The 14,088-nt window shown below is 35.0% G+C and overlaps 1 protein-coding gene across 1 annotated transcript in view; it reads right to left on the bottom strand.

Annotated features, from left to right (window-relative positions):
• The window catches only part of ROBO1 (roundabout guidance receptor 1), a 70,415-nt gene extending 56,599 nt beyond the window's left edge, over positions 1-13,816 (bottom strand). Inside the window, exons 1-7 of the mRNA XM_045540454.1 lie at positions 13,553-13,816; positions 11,910-11,991; positions 11,563-11,731; positions 11,304-11,470; positions 5,027-5,148; positions 4,135-4,366; positions 3,054-3,175 (exon numbers count right to left, since the gene is read on the bottom strand). Of these exons, the coding sequence (XP_045396410.1) occupies positions 3,054-3,175; positions 4,135-4,366; positions 5,027-5,148; positions 11,304-11,470; positions 11,563-11,731; positions 11,910-11,991; positions 13,553-13,816 (1,158 nt within the window). The remainder of the gene's footprint in view (positions 1-3,053; positions 3,176-4,134; positions 4,367-5,026; positions 5,149-11,303; positions 11,471-11,562; positions 11,732-11,909; positions 11,992-13,552) is intronic.
• Between the last annotated feature and the right edge of the window lie 272 nt (positions 13,817-14,088).

The following is a 14,088-nucleotide window of genomic DNA, read 5'->3' as shown; positions in this document are numbered from 1 at the left end:
ACCTCATTGAATTTCATAATGATATTTGTAATAGGAAACTATTTTTAAGAAGTTAAGATTTTTACACTATACTCTAATTCTTATTTTAAATTTCACTAAGTGATTCACCATAGAGCGATTCCTGCAATATTCAAGAACTTGGATAGGTTGCATGACAATATTCGAATTCAGTTTCCATAAGAAAATGATCCATAGAGTAATAAAACATGCTCTATATTCTTTGTTATGTCCTCAAACATTATGTAGGATTAGTTTCAAGTAGGCTATTGTCTAACCTGTAACAGGGAAAGGGATTTAAAATAAATCTAAGAATATCAGTGTCCTCTATCATTTGGGCAATAACCTCTCTTTGAACCTTTTCTTTGAAAGTTAATATTATTTTAATATAATTTCAATATTTAACACCAACAAATGGTCAGACACTATACCAGAATTTGATCATTTCAAAATAAAGACTGTTGTGAACTTTTTTCCCCCAATTACATTATGCAGCTGAACCGAAGCCGCAGACTGATTTTGTACCAGTCAATCAAGTTCTGAAAGGCATTTTATTATTTTAAATTGACCATGAAGTTAAGTGAAATCCACCCTTTTGCATTTCTTCAGGAGAGAAATGAGTTTTGACTCTTAGGGGAAAATGCCTACATTACACAATTCCGCTTGAGAGCTGAGACATCACCTCACTTTAAATCCTTAAAAATCTTCTATAACAGTCTATTTTTCTGGACTGAAACATAGTATCCTGTCACTCCCAGTATTGAAATAACCTTGAAACTCATAAGAAAGCACTTAAAAGTATAGAGACTTTTACCTCTTAATGACTCAATTACCCTAGAAAATCTTATCTGAAATACCTTAAAGGCTTAAAGCATCCACAATACATTTATGGTAGTATTTTAAATACTTTTTAAAAAATGTACTGTTAATGTACACAAATTCCATAAAGAGGTTTTCAATCTGCTTTTAAAAATTATTTTAAAATAAAATATTATATTTAAAATTAAGCTCAGGACACCTGGTTATTGTACAAATTAATTTGCTGCACAAAAGAGCATTTTAGTCTTTATTTGGGCCTTCACTAAGGATGTACATCAGAATCACTCAGACAGATTTACCAAAATATATATGCAAAGACTCTTGTCAGACCAACTTGATCAGAATCTCTGAGGGTGGTGACCAAGCATCTGTATTTGGAAAATAATTCCACAAGTGATTCTGCTGTCAGCATATAATTAAAAATAGCTGATCTAACTGGAGAAGGTACCTACCTTCCTAATAGCAGTTTCATATCAATGAGCGCAGTTTATTTATTTATTTATTTATTTTTTTTGAGACAGAGTCTCACTTTGTTGCCCGGGCTAGAGTGAGTGCCGTGGCATCAGCCTAGCTCACAGCAACCTCAGACTCCTGGGCTTAAGCGATCCTACTGCCTCAGCCTCCCGAGTAGCTGGGACTACAGGCATGAGCCACCATGCCCGGCTAATTTTTTTTTGTATATATATTTTTAGTTGGCCAGATAATTTCTTTCTATTTTTAGTAGAGACGGGGTCTCACTCTTGCTCAGGCTGGTCTTGAACTCCTGACCTCGAGCGATCCACCCGCCTCGGCCTCCCAGAGTGCTAGGATTACAGGCGTGAGCCACCGCGCCCGGCCTAATGAGTGCAGTTTAAAGTACTTGCACCTAAGAGATAATCTAAGTATCATAATTTAGCTAGTAACTAGAAAAATACTCAGGCATTAAGAAAAATATAAATCAGTGTCTAGAGAAGTACATGCATTGAAGTTAAAATTTTTCTAGTATGTGGTATGCTTTTATATGTGTTAAAAAAAAAAAATACAAATGAGGCCAGGTGCAGTGGCTCACATCTGCTATCCTAGCACTTTGGGAGTACAAGGCAGGAGGATCATTTGCTTGAGGCCAGGAGTTCAAGACCAGCCTGGGCAACACAGCAAGACCCCCATCCCTACAAAAAAATGAAAAATTTAGCTGGGTGTGGTGGCACTTGCCTATAGTCCTAGCTACTCAGCAGGCTAAGGGGGAAGTATTGCTTGAATCCAAAAGCTTGAGGCTGCAATGAAATATGATTGCACCACTGCACTCCAGCGCGGGTGACAGAGTGAGACCTTGTCTTTAAAATAAAATAAAATGAAAGCCAAAAATAAAACAGAGAGAGAGAGAGAGAAAATACACATGAAATCCGTTTTCTACTGAGGTTTTCCTGATTCAACTTATCAATTATTCATTTACCATAGCTCATTAAGACTATCTTATAATACAGATTCATTTATCAGATAAGGTCAAATACATTCTTTTGACGAAGTCTCATTTCTCTTAATTAGTTTTTGATGCACCATGGCATGTCTGAAAATATTTGCTTAAAATAAATCTAGGTGAGACTGTCTATATTCATTAAATAGAGCTAATAAATTCACAGGTAAAAATAATTATTCAGAATTATTAGATTAAATCACTTGACAACACATTACATATTTTAAAAATTCACATGAACATGCAGAAATGTATAATTGAATTTCCTCTGAGACATGAAATTTTGTTTAGAGACTAAAGGTTTATAGAAAAAATGATTTTCATACACACTGAAATAATTTTTACAACTCAGCTCTAAAGTTATATAATTTCAAAGATGTAGAAAAATAAAGTAAACCATTTCTGACACAATGTGACTCATGGCCAATTCCATAGGGCAATCCAATCCTGCAAAATATGTTTAAGCTATTTTTGGGGGGAAAAAGATATTTTTAAAATTTAAATTTGTTGTTTGTGCGAATTAGAAAGAGCTGTGTATTTTGTGGCCACTTAGATTTTCTATTGTTTAAATTTTTTTTTCAAATAATTTTCAACTAGTTTTCTAGCACACAAAAAATTACTCCACTATCACTGAATAAACAGGAAAAATGTTTTAGAAATAATTTTACATGTTGCTATTGGGACCAGCAGATGGCGCCAAATATCCATAAACAATTTAACCAGCTTTCTTTTACTTTGTGGATGGACGGGGGTATTCACCTGTAAATTAATATACATGTATTACCTTATATTCTTGGACCATTCCATTTTGAGTGTCTTCTGGAGGTGGCTGCCAGCTAACAAGAATTGCAGTTCCATTGCCATCATTCTTTGATACAGTTACACTTTGGGGTGGGGCACTGGGGGCTATTAAATTGTTTTAAAAAGTAGATTATATTAGAATGTGCAAAAGAATGTTGAAAGCAGGCAATTAATATTTAAAACCCAAGAATAACTATATTAATATTATATCAATATATGCATGTGTTTTAAAGATGTATCTCATCCAGGTCTAAATACTCCCAAACTACTCAAGTTTTTTCTCAATATTGCTAACCTACTGTTATTATGAATTTTCCATAAACAAAGTTAGATACATTATTTCCATGTAATATCCCAGGATAATTCCTATTTCTCTGACCTTGTAACCCTAGTCTCATGTTCTCTCTAAAATTGCTCAAAACTATGAAGATGAATGCTTATTAGTCACGGTAATCATTTATATAGTCAAAGTGACAAAGACATATTAGGAAAAATTCTGTTTTTTTAAGAGTACAGTTGTCACATGTAACTTTTTACCTTAACATATATATTAATGTTTAATTTCCAGTTGTAGGGTGGCCTGCCATACTGGTTTGCCTACAATTACAGGGTTTCCAGAGACATGAGGCATAAGGAGAAAATGCTAACCCCAGGAAGTCCTGAGCAAACCAAAACATTATTCACGTTATTTACAAATTATGGATCAAAATAGCATTCTATAAATGAATGGAAAATAATGAATTGAAAGCAAATTGAAAACAATTCCATCTTTAAATGTGAATCTTAGTTCCAAATAATTAAATATTCTCTGTATATGCCACTAAGTAATGTAATGTTCACATTTACACAATGTTATATAGGCCACCATTGAAGCAAGTCAATTGTCACCGCATTTCGTTTTTTCTACTTCTAATTAAACAAATTCTCTTAGCAAAATATATGTTCAATATCAAGACTGGTAATAATTAATACTGCTATTACCATTTTAGCAATGTCAATTAAGTTAATAAAAGTCTAACAAATATACTGCAATGCACAGAAATCACACACTTCATCATACTTGCCTTCTTCTAGGGTTTTGGCAAACTTGATTTCACTATCTGCTCCTTGAAATTCATTAAAAAAAGGGCGAGCCTTAATTTCATAGTTGACTCCCTTTTTGAGATCAGGGATAACCACACTATTTTTGGTTGGGGTCCTCACTTCAAACACTAACCACTCCGATTCACCATGGTTTGCTCCAGATGGCCGATAGAGAATCTTATATCCTTGAATATACTGAGATTGTTGGTCCACCTATTAAAATGACAAAAAAAGATGCAATCATTTATATCTTTTTATTGGTTCATTGGAAAACAATGAAAATTCAATATGATAAAATGCAAAAAAGTCTATCTGGCTTCACCCCACGTTTTTCTCATTCACATAAATAGAATACTAAAAAATAATCCACTATCTTTTGTAAGGTGACATCAATTTCTATGAAATTAATTTCTATGCTTCATGCAGAAATGTGAGGCATCATGGCAGTTCTGAGACACACCTAGAGGCATGCCACAGTCAAGGGGATGGATGAGGAAGCACAATGTGTTTTTACTATTTTCTAATTTTAAAAGCCTACTTCATACTACGTGAGAATACGTCTAAGTTTTAAAAAATCCATGTGATAATGGTCCTATCATAAGTTAAATACTCATAGTTAATCCTTGGTGTTTCTTCACCCTGAGAATGGTAAAGTTCACTATTATAGCATGATAGAAAAAAATATGCACACGATGGAACTTTCGTCTGTTTAAAGCCAGACCACTGCTACCATAGCAAACGGTACTCACATTATAAAGTTATTACTGTAGAAGGAGGAAACAGTTAAATTACATATATGATTCTTTATATATAATGACTTCACGGAAGTCACATTTATTAAAAGTGAGGTCAAATATTGCAACAACAACTCACTGTCCAGTGCACTTCAATTGAAGAGGAAGAAAGGATGGTAGGGTTGTGGAGGTGCAGGACAACATTTCCCAGTTCTCTCTGGACCTGCTTGTGGTCTACCCCCTGACTTGTTGGTGGAACATCTGCAACGATTCAAGAAGACTGTGTCAGGTCCTACACAATGTTACCACATGGAATGAAACCACGGTGAAACAATCCTTTCATTCAGCGTAACTCTCAGAAAAGGAGAAGCCAGTCTGTGATACGGAATAAAATAGGAACAAGTTAACCTTTTTATTAGGATGAGAGAGAGAGATAAAGAGCGCAGGCACCCATGAGCATGTAGAAAGCCAAAAAGAGTAGGAAGCAAAGATAACAATGGCAAATAGCAACGTTTAACAGCTCCTCCTACCATGTAATGATCAGTTTCTTGCAAAGAATGAGGACACTAGTGCAAGCCCTCTGAGTTTGTTTTAACCTTCTGTAGTGATCCTAACTACACAAGAGAGAAAAGAGTCGGAAATTACAGCAGAGTGGCTGGGCAGTGAAAAAAATGGAGAAGTGCTAAGTGAAAAGCAAGCACAAAAAGAAGTCAGACACCTCACATCATATAAAATAAACTTGGATATTTTCCCAAATATGATATATGGTAAGTTAGTGACTACAATGGGGGATACAGAAGCCAGCAATTAATAAAATAAATCTAATTAGATTCATGAGAAAAGAGCACTTAATAGATGATGGTTTAGTTATTGTATCAGAGTAAAGAAAGTTTAATAAGGATTTCTTAATCTCAAAAACCTCCGAATTTTAGAAAGGAGAACACAGTAAGAATTAAAGTGGTACTAGAGTTAATTTATGTTGCACTTTTTTTTTTTTCTGACAATAAGTGGGTTTGTTAAACTTATTGAAGTCTGTACTCAACAAAAACTGCCCATTTCTAAAGAGGTATTCTAAATACATATGTTTTGCTTTTTTTAAAATTATAAAAGAGAATACAGGATGAAGAAGAGAAGAAAGCAGAGATTTTTTTGCCTCTAGATTTCTCCTTCTCTGAGTATTGTACTTTTGTACATGTTGTAGGTTATTTGCCATCCCATAAAAAATGTAAATGAGAAGTTAGTTTTCTGAATGATTAAACACCTTCAAAGAACTGACCATGGACAGAAAGCAAAACCTTGAATATTACAAATGAGATTGGCAAGTATCTCTGATGGAGTCCAGAGAAGCCAGGCAAGTGGAAGAGATGAAAGATCAAAGGTGATATGGATAGCAGTCACCAACCAGTTTCATGGAAGACAATTTTTCCATGGACTGGGGTTGAGGGGCTGGTTTTGGGATGAATCAAACACATTACATTTATTGCGCAGTCAAACCTCTTTGCTACTGATGATCTGTGTTTGCAGCTGGCCCCTGATGCTAGCATCACAGCCTCAACTCCACCCCTGATCATCAAGCATTAAATTCTCATAAGGAGCGCACAACTTAGATTCCTCATATGTGCAGTTTGCAATAGAGCTTGCACTTCTATGCGAATCTAATGCTGCAGCTGATCTGAGAGGAGGTGGAGCTTATGCAGTGATGTGAGCATGGGGAGCAGCTATAAATACAGATAAAGCTTCGCTCACCTCCGGCTATGTGCCTGGTTCCTAACAGGCACAGACCAGTGGGGACCGCAACTCTTACATATTATTTGATTGTGTGTGTGTGTGTGTGTGTGTGTGTGTGTGTATACATACGCATGTCTATACATACATATGTATGTATGTGTGTATATATAATATATAAATTAAGTTTATAAATAAGCAAAATGAGAAAAACAACTGAGATAATTCAGACATCTCATACTCTATTATACCTTACCAATGTTGTTGGCTAATACGGGCCCTCAGGTTAACTATCATCACAGCCTACAGCTAGAAAATGCTGGACTGTCACCTTTCCATCTCTTCCTTACTTACTGGTTTCAATAGCTCCTATGACAAGCTACCATTTATCTCTAGGGTAAGAGTGAAGTACTTGGAATAAAACAGATGTGGGTTGGCACTCCACCCACCTTGGCCACTTAAAAACCAGTGACATTGGGAAGATTTCTCAACCTCAGTATTCTTCAGTTTCCCAGTGGTGAGAGCACATGCAGTTACTCCTGAAGACTGTTGCAAGAACTGCCTTGTGGTAAGGAATAAAAAGACGTTTTCTTTTTTTCTTTTTATTTTTCACTGTTAACTAATTTTTCCGGTAAATCTATTATCATGACAGAAGTATAAGCTAGAATTGTAACCACATTAACTTCTGTCCAATGTTTCACATTGAAGTAATAATATCACAGAATCATAAATATGAATTATTAAGATAAACCTCTGGCATCCCAAGAGACAACTTAGCTTTAAGTTAATGCAGCTTTGCAAATGACAAGCACATTGAACAGGCACTGATTCCAAGTCTCTGTATCTATCGAAACAGTTCTCTTCACAATGGTAATTCTAATCCCTATAATTTATTCATCTCAGGATACACTCCAAATAGTGCCTTTCTTGAGGGCAAGGGTCAGGCCAATTTTTGTGGAGCCATAGTACCTAGCACAGTGCCATATATGGAGGAGGTACTTAATAAACACAAGTTGGATTAAAATGTATTAGTGTATGGAAAGCACACATTATATCAGCTTCCAAACATTTCCCTCATCTGTAAGCTCTCATCCTCAGGGACTCATTTGTCTTTTAGGAAGTATCTTCAAATGCAGAAATAACCATTTTATAGGTAATTACCATAATTACCATCTTAATCCTTAATTTCTTTGGTTTGGGAGTAACCTGCTAGTCAATCTCTTCATGAAAATTCCTAGATTCCCACACCAGTGTAACAATTTTGGCAATAGCAGTTTATATTATTTTAGAAAATTTTACATTGGAGAGAATAATGGAAAGTAAGGCATTTATGAATGGATCCATTTATTGTTCTTGTTCTCCTCCTCCTGAAAAAAATCTATTGTGATATACAAGGTCTTTACCAACATTTAGCCTTAGACTTAAAGGAAACCTTAGATATTGCTCTATACAAATGCTTCCCCAATATTAAAACTCCCTATACACAGGCTCTGAGGGGAGATTATCTAGGCCCTGCTCATTTATAATAACTGGTATCTTCTTATACATATTACATATATACTGTTACATTTTATGTGTGCACACACATATTCTTTAAAAAATAGAGCTCAGGAATGCTGCATGGATAGGACACGTGGGTGAATAACAGTAACAGTGGCAGCAACCACTACATCCAGGTAATCATCCTTACCTGCCAGCTACTTGTCTCATCTTCCTCGCATTATCAAAGCTTACCTTTGGGAAAGCACATCTTGATTACCCTGTGACAAGGCTCTAACTCCAACTGTGCACCTTTAACTTTTGACCCCAGCACTTTCATAGATCTCTCTACTTGGGGAAGACTCTTTTGTAACCATGTTTCAGAAATGGTTATAGAAATCATACCTACTCCCTTATGAATTAACTTCCAACAAGTCATTCCTGAACTTCCTCCTCGCCCTGGCTTTTCTCCTTACTGCGTATGCATTTTGTACCCTCCAATGGGATTTTTTGCAGGTTCTTCTCCAGGTTCCTACTATGGCTATCATCCCAGGCTTACAGTGTCTCACAAGAAGTCCAAGAATTAAACAATATAATCTGCCTCAGTGTTAACTTCTACTCACTGGTTCTTTTCTGTTGCCTGGAGCTAGAAGATGTATACCTCTTCCACCTGGCAGTCTCTTAAAATGTTAAGGAAAGAATGTCATGCTTACTCTGACTTTATTACTTTCTGAACTAACCATGTCCAGATCCTTGAATTTCTTTTCCTATGATGTGATTTTTAGCTTTTCATGCAGCCTCCTCAACTGTCTTCATTGTGTTCTTCTTAAAAGTGTTAAAAGTCTCTCTGAAAATGTAGTGCTTAGAACAAACACGTTATTACATTCATGATCTGACCAGTTTTGAGTAAAGGGGCGAGGGGGTAGGGGGAAGATTACAAGATCCAAACATAATTCTGCTAATGCCAGCTAAGACCACATTTGTTTATTTGGTAACTACATTTCTCAGTTGGTTCAGATGGGTGTTAATAATTGACTTCAGACTGCCCAGCCCCGATACTCTGACACACTCACATATATTCCCCTTAAACCTCTGTCTTCAGGCTATCCTTTCACAACTAATTTTTTAAACCTAAATCAAGTACCAGGCTTTTTAATTTGCCCTATTAATTTTCATTTTGTTAGCTCTGGCCCATCATTTCAGTCTGTTGAGACATATTTAATTCTGATTCTCTCATTTGGCACCCTAGCTGTCTTTCTCAGTTTTATGATGTTCACCAATTTTATGAACTTTCTTTATTTTCAGTCCAGACACTGAAAGAAATATAAGTCCGATAACAGAATCTTATGGCACAAAACAGGAAAAAAAATATTGAATCTTGTATATGTACATATTGCTTAGTTAATTTAATCTTTGTCCAATCCTGAGGAGTGGGTGTATACTGAAGCTCAGAAAAACTGACTAACTTGCTCTAGGCCACACAGTTAGTAGATTGAGGAGCTGAGATGAAAATGTTTTCGATTTCAAAATTGTACACCTGTTTTCCTATATTTCCAGTCTTACAGTTGACATCGATTCATTGCACTTAGGTTGTTCCATGCGCTATGGATATATGAAGGCAAGTTGTTTAAAATCCTTAAAAGACTCAAAATAATGTTCAGATAAAATGCTAACTACCTCCTCACTTACAAATGAGTATATATATTACAAATTCATAAGAGTATATGACAGAATAGCATTAAGCAGTAGTCAATCAAACACTTTCAGTTAGAGTCTACTGGATAGAGACCACTGTACTGGGGACAAAAGTTTAAATTCATTTTACAGATGTCATAATTTCTGCATTCTTTTCAAATGCATATCTAATATTGAAAACCTCAAACTGCCTCCAGGCGGGCTCCAAGTAGAATAAAGCTCTTGGTGAGGTGACTCATAATAGCAAATATAGGCATTTGGGTGCGTTAAATTCACACAACAAGAGACAGACATGGGCATGTCCTACGACTTGGTTTGCTTTCTCTGTGATTTCTGAAACAAAAGTCCTTCCAAAACGATTGTTTACATACAGCCCAGAAAAGATAAAACATGAAACATGGCTGGCAGACCCACTTCCAAACTAGGAAAAAAGTTGTTTAAGTTCTTTCACTCATCTTATGTATGACTTGTTTCTATTATTAAAACAAAGTTACAATTTTTTCCTTTGGAAATGTATACCTCAAGATAGAGACATGATATCTCTGGATGTTGAGAAAAGAAGTGTTCATTTCTAATCACTCCCCTCTAAAATTATCTTCCTTTACTTACATAAAAACAAGTACATTTCACTGCAATGACAGTTATGTTTTTTTTTAAAAAAGGTAAATGTTGATTCAAATTCATCTCTTTTTTTCCCCAATGTATCATTTTTACTCCTATTAGAGCATTAAAATAATAGGATGAACAAGAGGGCAGATAGGAGGAAATAATCTGTTGAAAGCTAAAAATAATTTGTATTCACAAAAGATAAAAAGCAGTATATCTAAAATGTGGTCTGAATGAGCAAAATCTCTAGTTTCAGATGTTTTTTAAAGCAGCTTTAAACATGCCCGTTTTTCTTTTAATCTGTTTCTTTAACCCACTTTGACCAAACTATAGGTGTTTTCCATTTAAAACTTTCATATATCATGGCTCATGTAATTGACAATGGAATACAAGACAAATAACATAAAGACCTAAAATATGTTTTCCATGCATGGTAGGAGATTAACTGGGAAGAGAGACTAAGAACTAATTTCCAAATATCTCTTACATCTGTGTGATTTCAAGAGAGTTTTTTACTTGATTAGGGTTGCAATTCCAAAAATTCATCCAGAAGGTTATGAGTACTGAATTTAAACATAAATAAAATGTATTCAATTTTAAATGCAATGATAATATGATTAAGATTTTATACCCACAAGTAACTATATGTTAAGAAACCAAATAGAATATTTATATTTTAGTGGATTTGTATTTTTATGAGAAACAGTTCTCATCAATCTTATCTTGGTATGCTTAGTCCAGAAAATAATAAAGTTTGTAGATACTGTGTTTGTGTATTAAAGATTAATTAAGCAACTTGGACAACAGATTGTAAATACACAATCTTAGCATGTAATACAAATGATTTGGCTGTGCAATTATAACACGTAAGGATAAGTATGTGTCATAAGGTTAAGTAAATCAATACTTACCTTGTGTTTTCACTGGATCTGATATTTGGCTTGGATCACTAATTCCATATGCATTAGCTGCCCTCACAAGGAAGAGGTAAATTGCATTAGGTTTGAGTCCTTTAATGGCAAATGTTTCTGTTTTCACATTCTCTGCTACGGTCTGCCAGCTGCTACCAGAAGCATGGCTAAGGATAGACACACAAATTAGAACATGCATATTTAACGGTAAATTAAAAAAAAAAAAAAAAACAACTAGGAGACATCCTCTTCACTCTACCTGAAGGCTTCTATGATATAAGACGTTGGAGTTGCTCCCGAATTCAAATTTGGTTGCCATGACAATGTTACAGTATTTCTGCTGACATCTGTAACTTCAGGTTTTGAGGGGGCACTAGGGATTAAATTTGGGTCAGTGGGTCTTGGAGGTTGGACTGGAACTCCAAATTCTAACATGCGAGAGAAAGATAAAGATGTTTACACAAATACAGATAAGCATATATATGTAGATGACATATCCATACATAGACCTATTCTGGGACCAGGACATTTAATTCATCAATTTACCAGTAAGTAAACAACTGCATTTTAAGCTTTATTTTAAGGCAGAAGTACTATCTACTTTACCTTGAACTTCAATGTAAGCGCTCCATGTCGCTTCGCCACTGGGGGTTGATGCAATGCAGGTGTACCGACCAGTGTCGCCCAGCTGAGAAGGCAGACAGAAAATAAATATTTGGAACAATCAAGAGCTCACTGGGCTGGAAAAGCAATTACAGATTTGTATATGGTCCTTGAACATGGATAACTACATTAAAATGTGCTAACCAGAAACTTCCTCTGAATATATTTTTATTGAATGTGAAGGAAAATATTTCATGAAGACAGAAAAAAAAAGAGATCTTATGTGATTATTCTAATTGTATAATAAACACATAATTTTTATTTGCATTAACATATCATTATCAGTGTCAGGAACAATAAGTAATTACTAAGGTATATAACTTCAAAAGGTTAATATTTATTGCTAAATTATATCTTTATGTTTGATAAGTCACATAATAAGTCTCATAAGGTTTAGCCAGTGACTATTCTTGCTTTTTCCTATTTTATCAAAGATATACCTATACGGATATATGAGATCAACAGATATTTATAGAAGCAAGATAGGCAAAAAAGGATTTTCTCTTAAAGTATTCAAGTCCTTTTGTTTCCCCCCATTTTTTTTTAACCTATAACTTAAGGCAGTTTAAGAAGTATAAAGCCAAACTCTAGCTAGAATGAACATTCTCTCTTTCTTCTAAAGACTGAATGACAGGAAACAAAACACTGGTCACACATCTAATTTAAAATCAGCATCAGCATAATAAACACATACACCTTTGCTTAAGCTAATAACTCTATCTGCAAGTAACATTTGATAAAGCAAGAATGCTGTCATCTTGCTCTGGCAATTTTAACAACAAAGTCACAATCATTGTCACAAATAAGTACAACATGTTAACATTTGTGGCACATAAAGTGAACTGTGATGCTGATCCAAAATTCCGAAGGAGCCACCTACAACAGGCAATAAAGTAATTGAAAGTTATGTTTATTGCTATAAAGATTATTCTTTCACATGCCTCGCTTGGGAACTTGTCTGATCTTGACCTAAAAAGTAAAAGGAGAATCAAAACAAAACAACACAGTGCTGAAATAATAGGCATGGGATATGATGTCCTGGGAAGGTAAATCCCTAAATTGTTCCCACAAACCTGTAGGCTTTCAATCATCTAATATTCTGATTTGAAATGTGCACTCAGAGTGTACATTGCTTTATAGCTTTTGTTTGCATGTATAGTAGTTTGTACTTGCAAAATGCTGATCCAATTGCTTACAATAGACGAACTGTTTAAGTACATTGCATACAAAATGGTACTGGAAAATATCTTGAAAATTACTTTATGGAATGACTGCATCATACCACTACTTGGAAGGTATTTATTCTCCCACAAATCCCCATCTGCTTTCCTCAGTTGGTTCTTAGAAATCTTTTTTTCTCCTCCAAATCACCTTAAATTACTTGCTGTGGGCTAAATTATGAATCAAATAATATCAAATATACACAATGAAATGTCTGCAAAAATAAAGCATCAAATTTAAAAAATCTATTGATACTTATAATTCAGCATTTTATTACATCCAAAATTTGAAATTTCAACACAAATTATTAGAGGCAAAAACAAAGTGGAACAAAACAGGAAGCCCAGGGTGTTATTCCAAGTTACCTTAGCATATCGGATCTGCAGCATTCCGTTCTCCACCTGTTTGATTCGAGAATCCTGGGTTGAAACAAGGACTCCATCCTTTCTCCACAGAATTGTGGGCAGTGGACTGCCTGTGGCCACACAGCTGAGGACTAAAGTGCCATCTACTGCTACAGTCTGATTCACAGGACCTTGTCGAATAACTGGGGGAGGCCGGTCTGCAATCACTGCCAGAAGAAACAGCAGAAAATAGATTTCTACAACTGGAAGCAATTTTCTAATCATTCAAGCAACAGCAGTTGCTCTAGGCTTCGAAACAAACTAAAGATAATTAAACAAGTAATTAAAGTAGGAGACATGCATTAATCAGAATGCATTTATATGATGCACTGATTCAGAATATAAAAATGAGATACAATGTACTCCTTTCAAATGACCAACCAGTGATTGAGTTTGTTACATTGTCAAGGGACATATTTAATTTAAGAGCTCAGGAACTAAATTAGGATTGTGAATGGGGAAGTAGATGTATAGTTGTGAAAATGGAATGCTATAGT

The sequence above is a fragment of the Lemur catta genome, chromosome 1 (genome assembly GCF_020740605.2).
Source record: "Lemur catta isolate mLemCat1 chromosome 1, mLemCat1.pri, whole genome shotgun sequence".
In the NCBI taxonomy this organism is placed as follows: domain Eukaryota; kingdom Metazoa; phylum Chordata; class Mammalia; order Primates; family Lemuridae; genus Lemur; species Lemur catta.
Note: the sequence above shows the minus strand (reverse complement) of the source record. Positions and strands in the feature narration are given on the sequence as shown.